This window comes from Dama dama, chromosome 1, assembly GCF_033118175.1.
Source record: "Dama dama isolate Ldn47 chromosome 1, ASM3311817v1, whole genome shotgun sequence".
NCBI classification, from domain to species: Eukaryota; Metazoa; Chordata; class Mammalia; order Artiodactyla; family Cervidae; genus Dama; species Dama dama.
Window position 1 is genome coordinate 32,392,956 of NC_083681.1, and position 25,177 is coordinate 32,418,132.

Genomic DNA, 25,177 nt, shown 5'->3' on the forward strand with positions numbered 1-25,177 from the left:
GTACATGTTAAAATGTACCTATTTATTATTTTTTGCCTTGCCGTTTATCAGACCTCTCTCTACATTGCCTGTATTTATCAATTTTTCCTTTATTTTATATTTTCTTTATCTCTTAATTTCCTGAGAGATTGAATTTAAGTTACTTACTTCCTACTTGACTAATACACAGCTCCCCTGTGTTTAGTTTTAAACAGAAAAAGAAAAACCATGTTAACTTTTCTTTTAGAAAGCAACATATCATGTATCTTTTGGGGGGGGGGGTCCAATGGTTTCTATTTATTTTTAAAGACAGGGAAAGTAAATGCATTGATTTGGGGTGTCTTTTTTAGACTTTAGAATTTTGTTTTTCATAAAAGGGAGTTATGAGAGGCATAGCTCCCATGAGCAATTATTTGATAGGAAGAAATGCTGTTGTCAGAGATAGAGTGGTAGAACCAGAAATAAAGTTTTCTTAAAGACTTTTCTTTTTGCTTTTATCCTCCTTTAGTATCTCACTTTAGGTTTGTCCCAAGGAGTCCCTAAACTGTGCCCTGGGAAATCCTTATTTATGTCAGGGATTATAGTAGGCATTCCTCAAATGTTTATTGGATTGTCATTAGTGGTAACCAGCTTTTTAAAGTATGGAGAGCGTGTTTTTTCCTGCTGAAGACTAATGGCTTTTCTAAATGGAGCTGATTGTATCTTCATGTTACTGTGAGAGCAGGGCAGCATGTTGTGTTTGGACCCCACCTCAATGAGGGCTTATTTTGCCCTGGGTGCTGGAGAAATCCTAGTGTGCCGTGTCGTTCCCTCATATCCCTTCCAGACAGAGGACCTGCTGTTGTGAGGGAACATTCCTCCGTTGGACAGAGTCTCCTGGGCTTCTCCATACTGCCAGGCTCCATCATCCTCTGACAAGGGCCGTGACACAGCACTCCTCACATTCAGCTGCAAGTCTGATGAGAAACAAAAGGGGCTTTCTGCTTGGCGCACCATGGAGAGCCTCTGAAATGTTAGCTTTCCCTGTTGCTTACAGCTTTTGTCATTCCAATTACCTTGGACTTGATTGTGACTTCTTTCCACTTTCCCAGCAGAGCAGAAGATAGGCTGCCTTCCTAATCTGGATTAGAGTTATATATGAGAATTTGAACATAGCTGCAAAGGAGAGAAAGAATGAGAACCAGCCCTCCCAAATCATGGTCTGGGGGAAATTTTCTTTGTTGTCTAAACTTTTTGTTTTGGCCAGGGCATGGGGCCAGTTTTATCTTTTATTGTTTTTGTTTGCTTTTTGAGAATTAAAGTAAAATACTGAGAATAATATATAAATACGTTCACATGGTTCAGAACTGATGATTTTTAGTATTTTACTTGATTATTTTTTCATTGAAATACATAATATTACAGATAAAACTGGAGTACCTTTTGGTCTCTGTTCTTAGTCCTATTTCTTACTCCAAGAAGTAACCAACCACTGACAAGAATTTGATGTATATAGTTGATGGCTACTTATTATATTTTATATATCTATTCAAGTATAAAGTAGGATCTTCTAATACTTTGTCAGTATGTGTTGCGGTTTCTTCTTGTGTAGCTTTTCAATCTGATATTTTCAGTTTGTATTTTGTTAAAAAGACATTTTAAAAATTTACTGTAACATGTATCAGTCCTTTGTTCTATGGTGTATTTTTTTTTAAATTTTTGGCCACACTGTACAGTGTGTGGGATCTTAGTTCCCCGACCAGGGATCAAAACCCACACCCTATGCAGTGGAAGCATGGAGTCTTAAACCACTGGACTGCCAGGGAAGTCCCTCTGTGGTTTATTCTTACTCCATCTTGGTCAAGAAATCATTTCTTTTCCAAAGATGACTGAACATAATCTTGTGGGCTTTTTTCTAAAAGTGCTTTCACATTTATGGCTTTGATCTGTCTGGAATCTATTTTTGTGTTTAGTCTCTAATAGCAGTCTAAGACTTTGTTTTTTCCTCCACATTGATAATTGGTATTCACCATTGATCTGTAATACCAGTTCAGTTATATACCTAGTTTTTTATGCACATTCGTGATTCTTTGTCAGAGTCCTATTCTATTCCATTGATGTATAGTCCATTCCTATACCATTACAAAATTGCTCTATTACATTGTTAAATTATAGTAAGTCTGAATTCCCAGTAAGAATATGTTTCCTCACTTAATTGTTCTTTTTTTAGATTCAGGTTAACTGAATCTAATTCAGATTAGATATTTTGGATCCTTTTCCCTATAATTTTAGGATTGGCTTATCAAGTTTCACAAAAATCCTGCTATAATTTGGATTCCAATTACAAGAATTCATTGACTAATTTGGGAGAATTGACATCTTGATGCTGTTACATCTTATCTGTGAGCATAACATGTCTTTCCATTTAATTCAGAGAATCTTTTATATACTTCAGCAATGTTTCTAACTCTCTTACAATGTACTTGCACAGCTTTGTTAAATTTATTTCTGGACATCTTATACATTTTATTGCTATTAAAATGAAATCTTTTTTTTTCTGTCACTGCTTTCTAATTTGCAGTTTGTGTTTAGGAATACTATTTAATTTTATATGTTGATCATGTGTCCATCAGTTTTACTAATGTATAGAATAGCTAATATTTGCTTTCTTTTGGATTTCTAGGTAGGCAATCATATCTGCAAATATTTTTGTATCTCTTTTTTCTGTTTCTTTTCTTTTTTTCTGTTTCTTAGATTGGACCTCCTCCAGTATAATATTTTAAATGAACAATAAAAGAGGGCATTTTCCTTTATCTTGTTCCTCACTTTAAAGAGAGTACTTCCAAAGTTTCAGTGTGAAGTGTTCTGATATTTTTTTTTCCAAAGGTTTTATAGTTTTAAATTGTACATTTAAATCCATAATCTGTTTTGGGTTAATTTTGGTACAGTGTGAGAGGTTTAGGTTGAGGTTCATTTTTTTGGCCTGTGGTTGTCCAGTTGCTTCAGCATCATTGTTGAGAAGATTGTCTCCCTCTATTGCATTGCTTTTGTAACTTTTAAAAAATTGAAAGAGCCTATTTTGTTTCAGTACATTTTGGGGTTTTCTAATTTGTTCCACTGATCTATGTGTCTTATTGTCCTACCAATACCAGGTACTGAAGCCACATAATAAGTTTTAATATCACATAGAATGACTCTTCTCTTTGCTTAAGATTATTTTAGCTATTCTTGGGCCTTTGCTTTTCTGATATATGAATCTTAGACTAAACTTGTTTCTGTTTACAAATAGTCTTTCTGGGATTTTGAAAGAAATTTTATTAAACTTACATCACATGAGGAAGATTCACATATTTACTATACTGGATCTTCCAGTGCATGAACACAGTGTTTCTCTCCATTTATTTAGACATTCTTTGATTTCTTCCGTAAACATTTTATAATTTTTAACATACCTTTTCAATCTTTTGTTGGATTTACACCTAAGTATTTCATGTCATTTGTAAATATGAAAAATTTTATTTCTGATTTTCCAGTGTACAAGACTGTTTCTTTTTCTTACTTTATTGCAGTGGCTATAGCATCTAGTACCTATATTGCATAAGAGTGCTTTGCTCCCAATCTTAGGAAAAGCATTCAGTCTTTTACCACTAAGTATGATGTTAGCTATAGGCTTTTTATAGATAGTCTGTTTCAGGTAGTTCCCCTCTGTTTCTAACATGCTGAGAGTCTTTATCAAAAATAAATTTTTTTTTCAAATGCTTTTTCTGTATCAATAAATGTTAAATGATTTTTCTTCCTTCTCAAGTTGATATGGGAGCTGTACTGATTGATTTTCAAGTGTTGAAACAGACTTTGCATCAGTTCAGTTCAGTCGCTCAGTCATGTCCGACTCTTTGCAACCCCATGAATCACAGCATGCCAGGCCTCCCTGTCCATCACCAAATCCCGGAGTTTACCCAATCTCATGTCCATTGAGTTGGTGATGCCATCCAACCATCTCATCCTCTGTTGTCCCCGTCTCCTCCCACTTTCAGTCTTTCCCAGCATCAGGGTCTTTTCAGATGAGTCAGTTCTTCGCATCAGGTGGCCAAAGTATTGGAGTTTCAGCTGCAACATCAGTCCTTCCATTGGAAGTCATTGGAAAGACTGATTGGAAGGCTTTGCATACCTAGAATAAATTCCACTTGGTCACAGTGTATATGTATATCTTTCTCTACATTGTTGGATTTAGTTTGCTAATATTTTGTTGAGGATTTTTGTGTCTGGGATCATGAGATATATTAGTATGTAGCATCCTTTTTTGAAAAGCTGTATTTATGTGCTTTTCGTATCAGAGTAACACTGGCTTCATAAAATGAGTTGGTAAGTTTCTCCTCCCCTTTTGTTTTCTAGATAAGATTGTGTAAAGGTCTTAATTTTCATTTTTTATCATGTAATGCAATTTAAAACTTTTAAATTGTATTAAAATACATATGACAAAGTTTATCACCTTAACCATTTTTTTAAATTGTGGTAAAATATATGCAACATAACATTTATCTTCTTAACCATTTTTAAGTGTACAGTTCAGTAGTGTTAAGTACATTTACATTGTTGTACAACAAATCTCTAGAACATTTTTTACTTTTGCAAAACTGAAACTATATTTATAAAATATCAGCTGCTCCTCAGTCCCTCCCTCCAGCTCCTTGCAACCACCTGACAACCATCATTCTACTTTCTGTCTCTATGAGTTTGACTACTCTAGATACTTTATATAAAAAGAATCGTATAGTCTTTTTGCGACTGACTTATTTCACTTAGCATAATATCTTCAGGTTTCATCCATGCTGTAGCATGTCACAGAATTCCCTTCCTTTTTAAGGCTGAATAATATTCCATTGTATGTATATGCCACATCTATCAGAAGACATTTGGTTTGCTTCCATCTCTTGGCTACTCTGAATAGTGCTGCTATGAACGAGGATGTGCAGATATCTCTCCAAGACCCAGCTTTCAGTTCTTTTGAATCCCAGAAGTGGATTGTTGAATCATGTGGTAATTCTCTTTTTAAGTCTTGAAGAATTACCATACTGTTTTTCATAGTGGTTGTGTCATTTTACAACAGTGCACCATTTTCTCCACCAACCAACACTTGTTATCTTGTGTTTTTTAAATGATATCCATCCTAATGGGTGTGAGGTGGTATCTCATAGTGATTTTGATTTGTATTTCTTTGATGATTAGTGATGTTAAGCATCTTTTTGTATGCTTTTTGTCATTTGTATGTCATCTTTGGAAAAATGTCTGTTTGAGTGCTTTACCCATTTTTAAATCTGTTTTTATATTTTTTGTTGTTGAATTGTAGGATATCTCTATACATTTTGGATATTAACCCCTTATCAGATATGTGATTTGCAGGTATTTTCTCCCATTTGGTAATTTGCGTTTTAGCTCTGTTAATTGTATCCTTTGATGTAAAAAAGCTTTTTAGGTCTGATATAGTCTCATAAGTCTATTTTTGCTTTTATGTCTCTGGTTTTGTTGTAGTATCTAAGAAATCATTGCCAAATCCAGTGTCATAAAGCTTCCCCCTGTGTTTTCTTCTATGAATTTTATAGTTTTAGATGTTACATTTAGGTCTTTAATACATTTTTAGTTCATTTATGTATATAATGAAGGTAAGGGTCCACTTTCTTTTCTTTTTTGCATGTGTATATCCAATTTTCCCAGCACCATTTGTTGAAGAAACTGTCTTTTCACTGTTGGGTGGTCTTCACAGCTTTATGGGTCATTTAACCATATATGTGAGTTTTATTGCTGCCCTTTCTGTTCTATTCCATTGGCCTGTCTTTATGCCAGTCCCGTGCTATTTTGATTACTGTAGCTTAGTAATATGTTTTGAAATAAGGAAAATGTGAGTCCTCTAATTTTATTCTTCCCTTCGAAAATTGTTTTGGCTAATCAGGATCCTTTGGGATTCCATATAAATTTGAGGATTATTTTTCCTGTATATGCAAAAAAAAAATGCTACTGAGATATTGATAGGAATTGTGTTAAATTTGTAGATTGCTTTCAGTAGTATAGACATTTTAATAATGTGAAGTATTTCAATCCATGAACATGGGTTATCTTTCTACTTATTTATGTCCTCATTAATTTCTTCCAACAATGTTTTGTAGTTTTCAGTGTTTTCCTTTAAAAAAAAAACAAAACACATTGATTTCTGATTATTTCCTTCCTTTTGCTTGATTTGCTCTTTTCCTAGTTTTTGACATAGGGCTATAAATTCTTAATTTGAGGACTTTCTAATAAACATTTAAGTGCTATAAATTTCACTGTCTGCACTGCTGGCATCCCACGTGTTTTAATGTGTTATATTTTAATTCCCATTCAGTTTTGTTTTTAAAAATTATTATTTTATTTGAGTCTTCCTGTTTGACTCATGGTTTATTTAGAAGTTTAATTTCCAAGTGTTTAGGCATTTTCCTCTTATCTTTCCAATATTGATTTCTACTTTTGTTCCATTATGGTCAGAAAACATACTTTGTATAATATCAGTTCTTTTAAATTTGCTAAAGTGTGTCTTATGCCCACCTTGGTGATTATTCCATGGGTGCTTGAAAATTGTGTATTCCACTGTTGTAAAGTGGAGTGTTCTATGTATGTCAATTAGACACTGTTGATTGATTGTTTTGTTCAGATCTCTGTTCTTGCTGATTTTCTATCTAGTAACTCTATCCTTTTCTAAAAGGAGATGTAGGTAGCTTTTTGAATCTGGTTTCTTTTGCTTAACATAATGCATTTGAGATTCATCTTGTATGTATGTATGTAGGTATATCCTTTTTACTGTTCAGTAGGACATGGTTTATTTAGACATTTATCAGCTGAAGTACATTCTGGTTGTTTACCCTTTTCGGCAATTTATTAAGAAAGCTATTATAACCACTCACAGGTTTGTGTGTGAATATAAATTCTTATTTCTCTTCAGTAAATACAGAGAAGTGGAATTGCTGAGTCATATGGGAAGTTTATGTTTAACCTGTCAAGCTGTTTTCCAGAGTGACTGTACCATTTTGCTTTCCCATCAGCAACATATGAGAGTTCTGTTGCTCTAAATCCTCACCACCATGGTATTTTCAGTTTTCTTGTTTCTGTCTTAAATTTTAGCCATTCTAATAGATACATAGTGGTTTTAATTTGTGTTTACCTGGTGACTAATGGTATAGAGCATCTTCTCATGTGCTTATTTGCTACCCAGATGCCTTCTTTGGTGAAATATCTGTTAAAATATTTTGCCCATTTTTGTACTGGGTTCTTGTTATTGAATTCTGAGAGTTATTTATATATTCCATATATATATATACATATATATATGGAATACATATATATATATATATATATCCCTTAACAGACAATTGTTTGGTAAATATTTTCTCTCAGTCCGGCTTGTTATTTTATTTTTTATCAGTTTCTTTCAAATAGCAGACATTTTAAATTTTGATGGCATTAAACTTACTGATTTTTTTCTTTTATGGATTATGTTTTTGGCATTATATCAAATAAATCTTAGATCAACTTAGATCAGAGAGATTTCTTATGTTTTCTAGACATTTTATAGTTTTAGGTTTTACATTTAAGCACATTGATTCATTTGAGTTAATTTTTGTATATGATCTAGGATATGAATTAATTTTTTGTTCTGTTTTCATTTAAAAATATGAATGCCATTGTTGTATTCATTGATAAGACTATCTTTTTTCTATTTAATTAAGTTTACACCTTTGTTGAAAAAACAATTAACTGTATAGGTAGACTCCATTTCTGGATTCTCTCTTGTTTTCCACTGGTCTATGTGTCTGTCCTTTTTATGCTATATTGATTACTATAGCTTTAAAATAAGTCTTAAGATCCAGGCAGTATGGATTTCAACTTTGATTTTCTTTTAAAAGTTATTTTGGCTGTTCTAATTCCTTTGCCTTTACATATAAATATTAGGATAAGTTATTGACTTTTAGAAAAAAAATTCCTGCTGGAATTTTGCTTGATATTTTGTTGAATCTGTAGAACAAATTGGGTAGAATTGACATCTTAATAATATTGAGTCTTCCTATCCATGAACCAATATATCTCTCCATTTATTTAAGTTTTCTATGATTTCTTTAAGTAATTGGTGTTTCGTATTTTGCCACATATATCCTGCCCATATTTTACTACATTTTTACTTAAGGATTTCATGTATCTAAGCCCTATTATAAATAGTACTATTTTTAACTTCAGTTTTCAATTGTTCATTGCTAGGATAGAACTACAATTAGTTTTTGTATATTGACCTGTACCTTGTACCTCTCAACCTTGCTAGATTTATTGCCTCTAGTAGTTCTTTGGTAAATTCATTGTAGGCAGTCATGTTGTGTGTGACAGGGCACAGTGTATATCTTCTTTTCCAGTCTGTATGACTTATACTTCTCTTTTATTTTTCTTTTATTCCCCCTCTTTTCCTGCATCTCTTAAGAAACTCATGTAGTTTTTTTTAATTTATTGTGCCATTACAGAATTATATTAACTGTTTTTTTTTTAATGTTTTCAGTTCAGTTCAGTTCAGTCACTCGGTCGTGTCCGACTCTTTGCGACCCCATGAATCACAGCACGCCAGGCCTCCCTGTCCATCACCAACTCCCGGAGTTTACTCAAACTCATGCCCATCGAGTTGGTGATGCCATCCAGCCATCTCATCCTCTGTCGTCCCCTTCTCCTCCTGCCCCCAATCCCTCCCAGCATCAGGGTCTTTTCTGATGAGTCAACTCTTCGCCTAAGGTGGCCAAAGTTTCAGCTTCAGCATCAGTCCTTCCAGTGAACACCCAGGACTGATCTCCTTTAGGATGGACTGACTGGATCTCCTTGCAGTCCAAGAGGCTCTCAAGAGTCTTCTCCAACACCAACCAGCCTTAAATTCCCAGAATAAATCTCACTTGGCTATACTATAATGTTAATCTTTTTACATATTGGAAGATTTTCTTGCTAATATTTTGTTGAGAATTTTTGTGTCTATATTCATGAGGATTATTTTTATATATCTGTAGTTTTCTTTTTCTTAATGTCTTTGTCTTGTTTTAATACTAGAATTTTAGGATAGTGCTGGCCTCATAAAATGGGTTTATGAGTGTTCTTTCTTCTTCCCTTTTCTGAAAGAGTTTGTGTAGAATATTATTTCTTTCTTAAATATTTTGTAGAATTTGTCAATGAGGCCATCTGTGCCTGATATATACTGTAGGTTTTAACTATGATTAAATTTATTTAATAGATATAGCTTGATTCAAGTTGTTCCTTCTTGAATGAGCTTTGATAGTTTGTGTCTTTTGAAGGAATTCATCCATTTTATCTTATGTATTGAATTTATGAGCATAAAGTTGTTCATAATATTCATTTATTATAAACCTTTGATGTTTTAGAGTCTGTAGTGATGCCTCATCTTTTAATCCTGATATTAGTATCTTCTTTTTGTGATCAATCCGGCTAGAAGCTTATCCAATTCACTAACCTTAAGGACCAGCTTAGGGTTTTATGGGTTTTTTCTTGGTTTTCTGCTTTCTGTTTCACTTATTTCTGCTCATATCTTAATTAATTTCTTCCTTCTTGGTTTGAGTTTAGTTTGCTCATCTTTTTCTAGTTTCTTAAGGTGGAAGCTTAAATTATTGATTTGAGAACTTTTTTCTTTGTAAACATTTAATTGTATAAATTTCTCTTTAAACACTGCTTTAGCTACATTCTATAATTTTTGATATATTGTATTTTTACTGAATTTAGAAATTTTTCTAATTTTTCTTGTGACTTTCTCTTTGACCCATGAGTTATTTACACATGTGTTGTGTATTTTCCAAATTCTTGGGGATTTTCCAGTTATATTTCTGTTAACGATTTATAATTTAATTTTGTTATAGTCAGATAACATATCTTGTATTATTTCAATTATTTTAAACCTAGTAAAGGTATATTTTGAGCCTAGAATATGGTCTGTTTTGGACAAAGTTCCATATGTACTAGGTAAAAAACATGTTTTCTGATGTTGCTAGAAAATATGTATTAAAAATGTCAGGTCAAGTTTGTAGTGTTGGCCAGGTCTTTATATTGCTCACAATTTTCTGTATTCTTACTCTGTTAATTACTGAGAAAGGAGTGCTAAAGTCTTCAACTATAACTGTGGATTTGTCTATTTCAGCTTTCAGTTCTACCAGTTTTTGCTTCATTGTCTTGAAGCTCTCTTGTTAGATATATACACACTGAGGATTGCTACTTACATATATAGTTATTTATATATATCTTTTGAGCTTACCTCTCCCTTTCTAATGGTTTTTGCAGTTATCTCTAACCAGCTCCCTAGACTCTTGATCTAGAACCAGCTCTTATAATGGACTTTGAAAACCCTGTCCCACTGAAATTTAATTACTGAGTTAGTGTAAATCTAGTCACCTAAGCAGCAGGTGTGTGTGTGTGTTCTCAGTCGCTCAGTCATGTCCATTTCTTTTTAACTCCATGGACTATAGCCCAGTAGGCTCCTCTGTCTGGAATTTTCCAGGCAAGAATACAGGAGTGGGTTGCCATTTCCTACTCCAGTGGACTTCTTGACCCAGGGATCAAACCCACATCTCTTACATCTCTTGCGTTGGGAGGCAGATTCTTTACCTCTGTGCCACCTGGGAAACTCCAAGCAGTAGGTGATTTGATTCAATTCCTTTTGGAAGAGTTATCTTTTTACTTCTTTTACCTAGACCCATTGGTCAAAAGAGGTAGCCTGAGGAAGTGGATCTGCAGCAGCTTTTTGCCTCCTTATTTCATGCCCAGCCTCACATTACCCTACTGATACCCTACATACCCTACCCTCACATAACTCGACTGATACTTCAGGCAGTGATCCTGGCTCGCTTTGAACTTGGAGTCCAGTGGTCCTGTGGTTTCAGTTGTATGCTTTGTATTTCTGTTCAGTTTCTGGTCCATGGAGATGTCTCTTATTTTTGAGCCTGGGCCATGTATTCTTGCAGTTCAACCCTTTCATATTTTATCCATTTTATTCTGCTTTTGGAGCAGAAATGCATTAAAATGTGAATTTATGGAGCCACTTTGTTCAGGGTTTTAATCATACTGATAAATGTATATCAAATAATTACTTATCTGCTATATAGTATTCTATTATATGACTAGGTGTCTGTCCATTTACTAGGCAACTTTGACAGTACTTGAATTTAAGAAATAGTGAATTGAAACAAAATTCCAAGTCTTTATGGAAAACTATATGGAAAGTACTAAATTCAATTCCAGACACTTTGCTTTGTGTGAATGATGAGAATAAGTAATTCTGGATGTAGGTGAATTACGGAAGCTTGAGGAAGACAAGTGGGAAGCATCTGTGGCTTCATTTAAGTGAGAGAATGAGCTCCATGATGGAAGATCACAGAGAGAAAAGGGATGAGAACTGGGAGTGAATTTTGAGTACTACCCAAGTGTAGATGGTAAAAAAAGAACCTATTAAAAGAGATTGTAATGTAGTGTAAAAGGAGAAGAGAATTTCTAGAACAATATTCATTATTGCAGCAAATCATTAAGATGGTGATAACTGAGAAAGAATGATGGTCTGAGAACAAGACCTGAATTCTACTTCCTACCTTTTATTCTTGCATAGCAAACTGGCCCTAAATTCAGTTACGTATCTGTAAAGTATGTAGTAGATGATCTCTGTGATCTTTTCTGCTTCTGAAAAGTGATGTTTTATGTGTTTTAAAAGATGTTGGTGACTTTGAGGAAACTGTTTAAGTAGAGTGCAAAATCCCAACTGTAGACTGCTGTGGCAACTTCCTTGATATGCCGTGATATGCGTGCATGTGTGTATGCTCGGTCATGTCTGATTCTTTGCGACCCCATGGACTGTTGCCTGCCAGGCTTCTCTGTCCATGGCATTTTTCTAGCAAGAATACCAGAGTGGGTTGCCATTTCCTCTCCCATGCCATGGTATGATACCATGTCAAAAAAGAGAGAAAGCATACCATACAAGAGAGATTAAATAACAGCAATCAGATGTTTGAAATGTATTTTGAATCCTTTGCAATACCTTGGGAAACAAAGTAAACTATGCAAATAGTTTTCTTCTAGTTATACTTAATGATTTTGTTCAACCAAGTGAAGCATAAGGGATTTTTCATGTTTTGTTTATTGCATTCCTTAAAGAGACAGATGTCTGTGTTAGGGATTTCAATTCAGTTTAGTCGTTCAGTCGAGTCCGACTCTTTGTGACCCCAGGGACTGCAGCACGCCAGACTTCCCTGTCCATCACCAACTCCTGGAGCTTGCTCAAACTCATGTCCATCGAGTCGGTGATGCCATCCGACCGTCTCATCCTCCGTCGTCCCTTCTCCTGCCTTCAATCTTTCCCAGCATCAGGGTCTTTTCTAAGGAGTCAGTTCTTCGCATCAGGTCGCCAAAATATTGGAGTTTCAGCATCAGTCCTTCCAATGAATATTCAGGACTGATTTCCTTTAAGATGGACTGGTTTGATCTCCTTACAGTTCAAGGGATTTATTTTGAACTGAAAGTGAAAGTCACTCAGTCGTGTCCAACTTTTTGCAGCCCCATGGATTATACAGTTTATGTAATTCTCTAGGCTAGAATACTGGAGTGGGTAGGCGTTCCCTTCTCCAGGGGATCTTCCCAACCCAGGGATCGAACCCAGGTCTCCTGCATTGCAGGTGGATTCTTTACCAGCTGAGCCATAAGGGAAGACCTTATTTTGAAGTAAAACAGCTTTATTTAGGATAAAGACTCCGGTTGATTCAGTATGACTCTGCCCTTGAGAGTCAGTAGAGTAGTAGAATTGTTAGCTTGCCACTGCTGCACAGGTCCCCGTGAGCACACCTCCCGGTAGTTCTAAAGGGGGGTTGGAGCACTTCTGGGGTACCCATAATGCCACTGTGGTGATGCACTTGCATTTTATGTGAAACTCATCATGTTTCTCTAGGATGCTCCTTGAGATTGTGAGCAGCTGCTTTTATGGATTTGGAGACATGAGGTCCAAATGTGGGAGCTTTCTGCCAGCTTAAAATCTTTGCTTCTAGGCCTCCTTTAGTCTTCCATGTTCCTAAAAATTATATAAAATATTATGTTCACATTGCTTAGGATAGTTTATAAGACTGCAAGGTAACCTTTGTCTCTGTTCATCTTTGGGGATTAGGTTTTTTCATAAATTCTCCCTCAGACTAAGATTTGTGGTAGGAACCTACAGTCTTTTTCAAGTAGTGTGCCAGGTCTCTATTCTAGCTTCATAGACCAGTGACTGAATTGTAATTGAGGAAATGCTCCTAGCTATCTTAGGGATCAAGAGTGAAAATGGGCAGTAAGGAGAAAGGGACATACCTCTCCCAACCTGACCATCACGCTACTAAAATATGCTCATGTGTCTGTCACATTAGGCAGGTGTGCCGTGGCCCAGGAGCCCCTCATGTGTGAAGGCGTGTTTATGTGCATTGGGAGTGGACTGCCCAACGCCAGCGCCACTGAGCGTGGCTTCATTCTCTAGTCCCCGCCTTAGTGCCTCCCGCAACGCCACTTTACAAGTAACTAATTTCTCACTCCTCACCATTCACTCTTAAAGTTGAAAGAAGCTTTTCTCTCTGTGGGTGTTTTTATTTAATAAGAAGGAGGAAGAAGCACAATGCCAGTTTGTCTGTGGGTAGTGTTCTTCACAAGGTTGCAGCTAGCATTTGGCTTCCATTTATCATTTTCAGTCACCCATGTGGCCATGCTGGCCTTTATGCTGTGTGTAGTAAATTTTGTTTCTCTTGTGATTGGTCATTTTCTGTTGGAAAGCCATGGGGGAATGGTATTCAGAACTCCTGAACACAAACACAGTATATATTACATTTTAGCATTTGCTTATTACAGTATATCCTTGTCAGTAGTATCTTCCAAGGTAGGCCTATAGCATTTTGCCCACTTCAGAAGTGAGACTCACCAATATTAAACACTTTTTAATAGCCAGATAGAAGTACTGATTGGTAGACTATAAATTGAGATCATTCATCTTGAAGACTACTTAATCATCAGAAATCATACAGCTTTGGGAAGAAAAAAGCCATTTACCTCTTATGGCTATAGCTTTGGGCTGATGCTAAGAAAAGCTCAGATAATACAGAATATGCAGGTATAGTTCTGTTTAGATGAACTTTTGAATAATGAATAAAATATCTAAGCCGGTAGACCAAGAAATTGGTTTCTAAAATTTACTGGGCATTTTGTAAAATCATGATTTTTTTGTATCTACTTATTTGCCCTGCTTAACAATAATCCAAAATAAAGATTTGGGGATAAACATATTATCTAAAAATTATGATTTTCACTTATGTAATTTTAGGGGTACATATTCAGTGTATGTAGTAGTTCTTGTGAGTCACAACTCTAATATTTTTTCTTCATTTTTATAGCATAAAGAGTCAGTATTTGTTATAGTCTATATCCAAGCTTTTGTCCATGTACAAAACTCTGCTGACTTTACCTCAAAATCAATAAATAAACCTTGATTTTAAGATTAAATAAGTAGAAAACAGGTATAGGATGTGGTTATATTGATGATACAAGATAAGTTTGGAGAGTTACATGGGAATGAAATCATGAAGCCACCTATATAATCAAAGTATTAGTTTTCTATTGCTGCTATAACTAATTGCTATAAACTTCGTGGCTTAAAACAATGTCTGCTTATTATGTTACAGTTTTTATGGGTCAGAAGTGTGAGCACAGGATGGCTTAACTGAGTTCTCTGCTTATGGTCTCACAAGACCAAAATCAAGGAGTCAACTGGGCTGTATTCCTCACTGGAGGTTCTGGAGAGGCGTCACCTTTCAGGCTTGTTCAGGATGGCAGCTTAATTCTGTTTCTTCTCTTGCTTTGCATGTGCCTCCCTTCATCTTCAAGCCAGCAGTGTCATGTCAGGTCCTTCTCATGCTTGGACTCTCCCTGATTTCCTCTTCTGTTGTTAGCTGGAGAAGTTTCTCTGCTTTTAGAGGCTCATGTGATTAGATTAGGCCCCACCCAGTTAATGGGCTTCCCAGGTGGCACTAGTAGTAAAGAATCCTCCTGCCAATGCATGAGACATAAGAGACGTAGGTTCAATCCCTGGGTTGGGAAGATTCCCCTGGAGGAAGGCATGGCAACCCACTCTAATATTCTTGCCTGGGGAATCCCTTGGACAGAGGAGCCTGGTGGGCTATGGTCCATAAGGTTGCAAAGAGTCAGACACAACTGAAGCGACTGAGCAGGCATCCAGTTAATCTCCCTATTTTAGGATCAACTGTGCCACATAACATGATATAATCTTGAGAATAACACCAGGATATGGAGCTGACTGGGGAGGGAAAAATTCTGCCCATCTTAATCATATTAAAGACTTAAGACTTTATTCTCTGTGTCTTGTGTGATTTTAAGAGAAGAGTGTTGTGGTCAAATTTGTGTTTTATAACAATGACTTTGGCTGTAATATAGACAAGGGTCATTGGGGAGTCACTCTGAGGTTGTGGGAAACCATTGACAGGAATATCATTTGAGATTCAGGTAAGAGGAGCCACATGAGCTATTTTAAGAAGAAAGGGATTTAATGCAATGAATAAGATGTTATAGAATCTGAGGAAGGCTGCCTCCCTAGCATTATCTCTAGAGTAGTGCTGCAGAACTAGACCACCAAGGGCACTGCTTCCTCCACTAGCACCAGATGAGGGGAGACTCAGGAAGCTGCTGTCCCTGGGTGTGGACCACACCACCTTAGCTGTGACCTGGAGACCAGCGAGCTGCTGCCAGGGGAGCTGACTGCAGGAACACACTATGTGAACACCATCTGATCACTGCTGCTGCTGAGTCGCTTCAGTCGTCTCCGACTCTGTGCGCCCCCATAGACGGCAGCCCACCAGGCTCCCCCATCCCTGGGATTTTTCCAAGCAAGAGTACTGGAGTGGGGTGCCATTGCCTTCTCCATCTGATCATTAGGAAGCCTCTAACCAAGCTGTTCCCACCCACGTCTGCTAGAGCCACTCTCTCTCTCCCCAGGGCTGTTGAATGAGATTGATGAAAGTTAAATCTCACCTGAAAAGAAGGGTGGTAAATGTAGTTTCCATCTTTGCAGTATAGAAAGGCATTCTAGGATGAGGTTGGAACAAATACTGAGGAGACTCACCCAGCTTATGCATCCAAAGAAAGCTGTGGCAATCTGTGTTATTAATGATAGTGGCTTGAATTTACAAGACAAGTGGGCAAAAAGATGCAGATAGACTCATGAAATATTTAGGAATAGAATTAGTATGACACAGCAATTGATTGAGTGGGAGAAGTGGAGAAAAGAGATAGGAAGGAATCTGGATGACTATTCAGTTTCTGGCTGGTATGATTAGATAGTTTCTGGTGCCATTTACTGAGATAAGAAAGACTAGAAGAGAAGGTTGGGGAGCAACAATGAATTATCTCTGGACATGTTGAGTTTGAGAAAACTATAAGACCTTAGAGTGTCCTAATTTATAGGTCATTTAATTTGTAGATAAACTTGACTGGTTATAACAAATAGGCTAATTTCTGCACATGGGCCATACTTTTGTGTACAAATATGTTTATGCTTGAGATAAATTCAGTTGACTATAATGTCAAGTATAAATAAGTATAGGACTATACAGCTATAATATTAACTTTTAGTTTTATATTTAAATAGATTCAGGGCTTACCACTAGTTCTTTAATCTCATTGTTGACTAGTGTTTTTCTTTTTCAAAAAGACTCAAGGGTGCCTTATTCCCTAAGTTTCCTTGTTAAGTTTATTTCTGGGAAATAAACAAAACAAAACTTGGTGAGGTATAATATTCCTGGGTCATGCTTTTTCTAATTTATTTATTTGGTAGGAAATGTGTTATTTTGCTTAGTCTCTTTCACTGGTGCTGAAATCTCACTTTTCATCTCATTCTGCTGCTTATCCTTTATCTTTGAGCTCCCGTTTTATTATATTAATGCACTCATTAATTTCTGCACCTTGGAGTATCTGTGGGGCATTTTCATTTAATTGAGACATTTTCTTTGAGATCGAGTTCCCCTCTGCCTTTTACTTATGTGTTTCTCTCTTTTGTTCCTTTTGCTGTGTGGTATGTGCTTAGTTGCCTCTTTGTCTTATCTTCTTGCTTATGCTTAAAAGTGAGTCTCTCTCTCTAGGCCGTGTCTTTGCTGAAACATGGTGTAAGTAAACTCCTTGACCCCCTCACCGCTGTTTCTTTTGTCCCTCCTGGACAGAGTCTGAGAGTCTGGGGTGTTACAATTCTATCTACTTTCCTGTAATCTGAAAGGAAAACATCTGTAGAACTGGGTTCAGCTTTTATTTGACCCCTGGGTTCTGCTATCTTTCCCAAGATTTTGTTAAATTATCATAACCTATTTTCACTTACTTGAAGTCATATACTAGGAGACTGGGCAACAGAAAGAAACCCTTGGACTTTGAGTCATTTTGCTTTTTCAGTTTGGAGCCTTGGAAAATTTCAAGTCCTGGTGCTTTTGTTTTTTGTTTGTGTGGACTATTGTGTTTTGTTTTGTTTCCCCTTGCTACGATCCTGACATCCTGGCAGTGGGGTGTAGAACCTTCTGATCCCTGAGGGATGGCCTTAGTCTTCCTCCCAGAGGACTCCATTCTCCTTCAGCCCCATTTGCTCTAAATTAAAAAGTGTTGATCAGTACACTCAAGGTACTGACCTTGGTAAGGATTCTGTTTCCTTACCTTCTTTTTCCATAATGTCTTCCAGGGGTCGAATTAGGATCCTTGCTTATTAACAAAACCACATAGCACAAAGCTTTTGGTTCCCTTTAAAAGGCTATTTCAATAAGACTGTTCCCTCTTTTTCTGTATTAGTTGCTGCTGGTAATATTTTACCCTTAAAAAATATTTTTGGGGGTCCAAGACCTGGGAGAAATTTCTGCAATGTGTTTCATCATACCACCACCTTTTCTAAGAAGTCCTTACTAAGTAGATTTCAGTCATACATTTTTTAAAGGGTGTTTGTGTTTTAATAATATAAGTCCCAGACAGCAGGAATGGAGTCTTAATACTTATTTGTATATGGACTTAGAATTTACAAGTTCTTACTCATTTGTTATTTTGTATGATCCTCACAACTGTCTTATAAGGTAGGAAGACCAGACTTATTATCCCAGTTTAACTAGTGAGGAATCTGAGAGATGAAAGGTTTGAGTGAGTTGCTAAGTCACACAACTAATTATAAGTCAAGACTCTGACATCAGATCTTCTGACTCCAAGGCCGGTGCTATATTTTACCTGGTCCCCCGCTTCATGGCAATGATTGCCTTCATCCCTGACCACAGAGGTCTCACTGCAGCTTCAGTGTTCTACCAACCTAGTTACGACACTTATTTAAACTGAGTTAAAACTCCAGGAGTTTGTGATGGACAGGGAGGCCTGGCGTGCTGCAGTTCATGGGGTCGCAAAGAGTCGGACACGACTGAGTGACTGAACTGAACTGAACTGAAAGCCAAAGTAGGGTGGAAAACATGGGGGAGTAGTAAGTTTATGACCAACTGTATTCTGATCCAGAATTAACCTCAGTATATCTTGGTTATAGTAAAGCTAATATGAGATCTTTTTTAGCACTTTTCCCCTCTCTGGTTTGTAGAAAACTGCTCAGCTTCCTCAGGGAGATCAAACCTACATCCTCCAAAGCTGGCAGATGAGACAAGATTTTCCACATGGGAAACTTGTCCTTTTAGCCCTGGTCCCACCTGCATAATTCACTTTTCTCCTAGTATCTTTGGCTCTTTAATTCCTACCTTGATCAGGGAACTTGTATCCCTCATTTACCACTTTTTTATAGGAACACATTCTTGATTCTTCCACGAACTCCTTGTATTACTGTCAACTAGGCTAGGCAGAACCATTCAAACACAACATCACTGAAAAATCAGAGTTAATAGATAATATACAACTATTTTTGACAACAGTGTTTTTGTTTGTAAGTTATGGCTTCTCTGGGGTCAGAAACTGCTGGTCTATGTCCATCTTTCCAGCTATTACCAAAAAACATGGTCTTAGATATCTATACCTCTTGATGATGACGCCCAAGCAAGTAGGTTCTACAGAGTGACTGGACTTCTGTCTGTAACCTTTGTAGTGTCTACCTTTTTAGGTTCTCCTCTCCTCTCTGAGCCTATTCTTTCATTAATTGTTAGGTTCTCCTCTCCTCTCTAAGCCTATTCTTCCATAATTATTAGCAGCAGGCACGATAGCCATCTTTAGAAGAAACCCCCTGTCTGCAAGGATGGGGTTTTACTGAGATTTCAGGGAGACAACCATATCAGATCACAGATTCCACATCATCACAGTAGATAGGTAGGTAGGTAAGCAGATATAATATTAGAGTAGGATATTAGAAAGATGTTGAGAATACCAGTAGTTTACCTGTAGTTCTGAAGAAGTCAGTAGTTCATGCGCTAGTAGTTTAGGCTGTCACTGTTTTGCTTTTTTTTCCCTTCTAGGTATCATGAACTAATCACAAAATATGGGAAGTTGGAGCCTTTGGCAGAAGTGGACCTGAGACCCCAGAGCAGTGCGAAAGTAGAAGTCCACTTTAAGGACCAGGTGGAAGAGATGAGCATTCGTCTGGACCAAACAGTAGCAGAACTAAAGAAACAGCTAAAAACTCTAGTTCAGTTACCCACGAGCAACATGCTTCTCTACTATTTTGACCATGAAGCGCCCTTTGGCCCAGAGGAAATGAAGTACAGCTCTCGAGCCTTGCATTCTTTTGGCATTAGGGATGGAGACAAAATTTTTGTGGAATCCAAGACAAAATAACCTCCGCCAGCCTTGTGAGAACATACACATTAGGACTTGCAGGGCATTTGTTCCATGAGGTTTTCTTCAGGAGGGAGAAGGTTGTTTTGTTTAGTTTTGTTTTGTTTAGGCTTTGGGGGATTTTGTATATTTCCCTCTAAAATGGGTCAGGGGGCTGTTTTTGGTATTTTCTACCGCCGATTCCTTCAGCTCTGCCACCAGAATTGGCCACATGCCCAGCCCCTGTGTCCACCCTCACGAGAGATGACCGGGCAGCACCGACTTCCAACTGTGCTCACAGGCATCTGTCCACCACTTGGTCGTCATGACCACCCAGGTGCGCTTGTGGCGCTGGTGTGAGCAGTGAGGCCCCCAGAAGGGCCTCTGCGCTTAAATCAGGAGACGAGGAATCTTTCCAGGAAGGCCCGGCATGCCTCTCTCTCAGCTCCTCCATTTCCCCTCCCTCTCTCCTTTCCTTCTTGAGTTCCGTTTTTCCTTATGACTCCTGTCTGCAGGTTTGCCCAATAGTTTTATTCTGTCCATAACTAACTTCTCATTGCTCAACTTGGGTAAGTTTGTTCTTCATTTCTCCCTTTTGAAATAATTTCACGTGTTTCAAGCGTTTCTCAACCTGATTGTGATCTCAGGTACTCAGTTGGAACCTTTAGTTCTGTTAGGGTCTGGAAGAAGAGTCCGTGAAGGAACGCCGGCTGCTGGAAGCGCAGGCACGAGCAGTCTGAGCTCTGTGTGTGTGACTGTCCCGGTCTTAATGTTCCTCCCCCAGTAGATCACCCATTACTGACATGAAATAGGTCAAATCCCAGAGTTCTTTGCTTTTTGCTTTTTGAATGTATTTTTTTCATGTCTGTCTCTTTCATTACTTTATTGGGAATGGAGGCCTGACTTTATGAAGAATCCAATAGTGCAATGGATATACATGCCAGGAGAGCTAAGAGTTACCTAATATACTCTTGGTAGTATGTGTGAGGGAGTCACATAGAGGGGATATGGGAGAAAGTGTTTCGTGACTTTCCTGCCTGGCATCATTTGAAGTCTTTGCTCTCGCACTTTGCGTTAGAAGTGGGAAATTTTCATCAAAGGGATCTTTGATTCCCAGTTCTTCCCTGAGATTTTGTGATGTCATAATTAAACAATTCTTTTTGTTTTATGTTTCAACTTAGTTGCCCCTACAGGAGAACAGCTCTGACTAATCTCTGAGTAAAGTATAAGTGTCAAAACTTCAGATTTGCCTCCAAGTTATGTTTTATGCACAATCATATTTAAAGCACTTTCCTTTAAAAGGTAGTCCTTACCTGCTCTGACATCTTTTGGTTTGTTCTTCTGTTCCTTTGTTAGTCAATGTAGTCTCTTTCTTTGATATGTTTTTCTGGATCCACCGTGTTTACCGAAGGGAGACTTGAGAAGGACTTAGTGCCACTGGGGCAGAAAATGTGCACATGAAGTATTTTTCAAAGAATGTAATTGTTATCTGATTGCATTTGACCTTTTGACCTTGGTTACATGATTCCATCGCTTCTACAAACTTAATTTCTTATGAAATTTTTAGATGACTCTTGTAAACCCTTCTCTGATACAAAGTTGTGTTTATTATTGCTACTTTTTCAGTCATCCTAGGCCACAATAGCAGATATTTATTCTCTTAATGCACTTCAGGTTCAGTATCTGTAAAGCCTTTGACCCAGGCTTGCTGAGTCAAATCTACATTCACTGTAACGTTGAAGGTAGAAACCAAAGGGTTTAGGAAGATGAATGAGGCCAGCTCTCCTTCTGCTGCAGACTTTATCTTTCAAAATCATAAAAATGAACAATGGAGATCCAGGTGGGGTATAGACAAGAATAATTATTTTGCGATCACATTTTCCTGACAGATTTTTGGAGGTGGGAAAAAGTGTGGCAACAGTGTCATGACAATTAAAACTGTGGGTGCTTTGTGTACGTGCGTGTGAGTGCAGACGAGTATGAGAGAGAAACAGTGTAATTGAGCCCGTCGCTTTTGTCAGCCTGGGAAACAGATGAGCTCTTATTTTTTAAGGCTGTCTGACCCACGACTGTCTCACAGCAAAAAGCAGAGCGAACACCTGTGTTACGCTTTAATCATCAGTGAAATAGTAACAATTAATAAGATATTTTATATATGACAAAGTTTTATGAAAATGCTTTTTTACTATTGGAGACTTGTTCCTTCTGCTACTACAGAACACAGTGCCCATCAGCTGCAGGCATAATTCTCCGATTACACAGTTGCATGTCAAGGGAACTTTTCATTTAATTCAATGGCCATGGGTATTTGGGGGACATTGTAATTGATGGTTCTAATAATTGCTAAATGATTTTTGATTGAGACAAGATCTAATGCAATTATCAGTCTTTTAGAGTTACAGAACAGAAGTAAATAAGAAAAGCTGTTTGAGCATGTATACATGTAGACTTATTTGGGTGGCCGAGTAAAGATGCTGCTCTTGAAATAAAATTGGTGCTGTGTAGACACTTGTAACCAAAATTATTTTTATAACAGGCCAAAAAGAAGGAGAAGAGAGACTGGATTTTTGAGTCAACAAGTTATGCATAATTGATTGTAGCTTATCTGTTTTAATGTTAACTTCATCCAGATTCAGCGAGAGCATATCATTGACATTTATGAAGCAAAATTCTGTCATAGCCAGTATTACAGATAATGTTGCTACAGGCACAGTGTATAGAACATATCCTTTCTAAAATAGAAATTCTTTTCAGTTATGAAAAAGGAAAGGAGTAATAAAAGAAAACCAAGTCAAAACTGAGGCATCCTTTTCATGTGGGCATGGAGCTGCTGAAACCACAGTGGAAATAAATTTTTGAATTTGAATTGTTGAAATATCCCACATTGCTTTAAAAAAAAAAGTTCAGAGTCATGTATCTTTTTTTCTTACTGAAAGTTTCTATTGTTTCTGTAACCTATTGCCACCATGACTGTAAATACCTAAGAAAGCAGATATTATGTAACCCTTGTTCCTTTAAGACCTTTTGGTGAAAATAAGCCCAAAACATGAGCTGTATGTAACAAAGCCAAATGTTATGATGCTATGTTTTAAAAGTTTGTTTCCTTGAAAAGAAAGTTCAGTTCTAAGCAAATATTTCAGCTATGTTGCTAAATCAGCAGTGTTATGAACAGGGAAGACATGTTACACCAGTAACTTGTCACTGTTTGAGGCACGCAGGTGACAGCTTTTAGGAGCCCGTGTGTTGAGGGTGGCTTGCTCCATGGGAGGTGCTAGGTTCCAGGGCAAATAAAACAGAATGCAGAATAATAGATTGTTCTAAGCAATGTCCTTTCCATTGAGGAATTTGACTTTTCCCCTCATTTCATGTTGGATTGCAAATGCAAACCAACTGCTTCCAAGAACACCCAGAAGCTCTCTGTGTTACCAGGTGTGTTGTGAACACTCTATTTTTCATAGGTGCTTCCTTCGAATATGTGTCCATTGTAGTGATGGAGAGGGACTGGACTCTCTCAGGCTCTTTACTTGCCAGTTGTCTCCTGCAGTTAATGGAAATATATATATTTTATTTTAGAATATAATTTAAACATGAAGGTCTATTCTTTGCACTTTTTATTAATATATATATAGAGAGATAATCTTTAAAAAAATTAAAAATCCAAGTCCACTTTCTCTTTGTGTTCTGATTTTTTTTTCTGGAGTTGTGTCGTCAAAGTACATGTTTATTTTTATATAACAAAAAGTCGACAATAGTGCTCTGGTTGAGTCCTCTGGGGAACTGGGCCTAAGTTGGTAAGAATCTGATCAGCTTAAGAAATTTACTTGGCATGTTGTCAAAGTTAGAGATTAAAGCTGCAAAACAAAATATGATAGGAAATACTACTTTTTTGTTAGCAAAGTTTTATACTTCTAACATGCTCTTTTAAAAATAAAAACCCCACCTTTGAGATATTTGGCATCCCCCTTTTTGAGTAAGAATCTCATTTAGATGAATTAAGATTTTGTGACAGTGTTCCAAGTGACACTTATTTCCTTTGAAAATAATTTGGTATAAGAATTAGCGTTTGGGGGACTGAACCATATCTGCTTATCAATAATTTCTCAATGATCTGTTATAAATGAACCTTGTACCAAGAACTGAAGTCCAAGAACTATGTATACTTTGTTACAGTATTTAGAAGACAGTACCTATTAAATTTTTTCTCATTTTTTCTCAGTTCTTCAGAAATGCAGAAGTATCATGATCTGTTTAAATTTAAGATTATTTCTACCTCATATTCAAATTTCAGAAAATTGTAGTTTTAACCTCTGTGCTAAGTTCTATTTAACTAGTATTTATTATGAGCTTCTCTGAGTTTTTGCACGGTATTCATATATCAAGACACCCATTACCCCACTGGACTGAACAGCACTATACCTTCTAACAGTTGTTAGAATACATGTAAAACAGGAAGGATAACCTTTGAAGTCATGCTTGTCTTTCCAACTCTTCTCTGGAAAAGAAGTTATCTGTGTTCTCCAACTTAGAATTTCAGGATTCAAATTTAGCCAGATAACCTTTAAAAACATAGGTCATGATAAATATTAACATAAGTCATTTCATCTAATGTTAAGTTTTTAGTGTAACTTGAGATTTAGGAATTGAGTTAATACATGAAGGGGATAACATATTATATTTCCTTAAAATATAATGAATTTCTATATCCCTCAAAAATTTGAGAATAACCCTAAAAATGTTTGTTTTTTTTTTTTTAGTTGATCTACTGAAGTGTTCAAATAAGTGTATTTGACTAGACCTATGAGTGTAATATACGTGAACATCTTATGCTTTTCTTCAGTGTGGTTTAGGCCCCTGAGCAGTTTGCATTCTATTTTAAGGCGCACATATCAAGAGAGGAGTAACAAACTCATAATCCAAGAGGAAGATAAGACAAAAGTAGAAGTCCTGGTTGTGTTAATCAGTGCCACGGATCCAGGGTTATAATTTTCATCCTCGTGTTTCTTCTAAACACTAACAATGAGCATTTATTTATCAACCAGGGCCCAACCTAGATGGTCTACCTATATTAAACCCTTTTGGTGTTCATGAAATCCCTTTGGTTTAGCACTATTATCTCCATGTTCTTACTCATGAGGCACAGAGAGGCTGAGTAACTTGCTGAAAGTCACACCGTTGATAAAGGACACCAGAGCCGGGATTCAAACCCCAGAAATCTGACTGCAGTTGACAGCAGTACTACAGTACTTGGCACTGAAGTTCTCCTTCATATCCCTCCACACACACACACCGTTATTGTTAGTCTTTATGTTTCACTAAAACACTAAAATGAGATGTCCCTCAATATTCATTTACTAAATTGAGTTGCTCTGTATCAAAAATCACTGATGTGGCT

At 36.9% G+C, this 25,177-nt stretch overlaps 1 protein-coding gene across 4 annotated transcripts in view; it reads left to right on the plus strand.

The window, feature by feature from the left end:
- Positions 1 to 23,454, plus strand: part of TBCEL (tubulin folding cofactor E like) — a 69,574-nt gene extending 46,120 nt beyond the window's left edge. For all 4 annotated transcript variants that reach the window (XM_061146182.1, XM_061146188.1, XM_061146167.1 and 1 more), the window contains exon 8: positions 19,488 to 23,454. In XM_061146182.1, coding sequence (XP_061002165.1) covers positions 19,488 to 19,806 — 319 coding nt within the window. In that variant the 3' untranslated portion in view covers positions 19,807 to 23,454. The remainder of the gene's footprint in view (positions 1 to 19,487) is intronic.
- Positions 23,455 to 25,177: the final 1,723 nt, after the last annotated feature.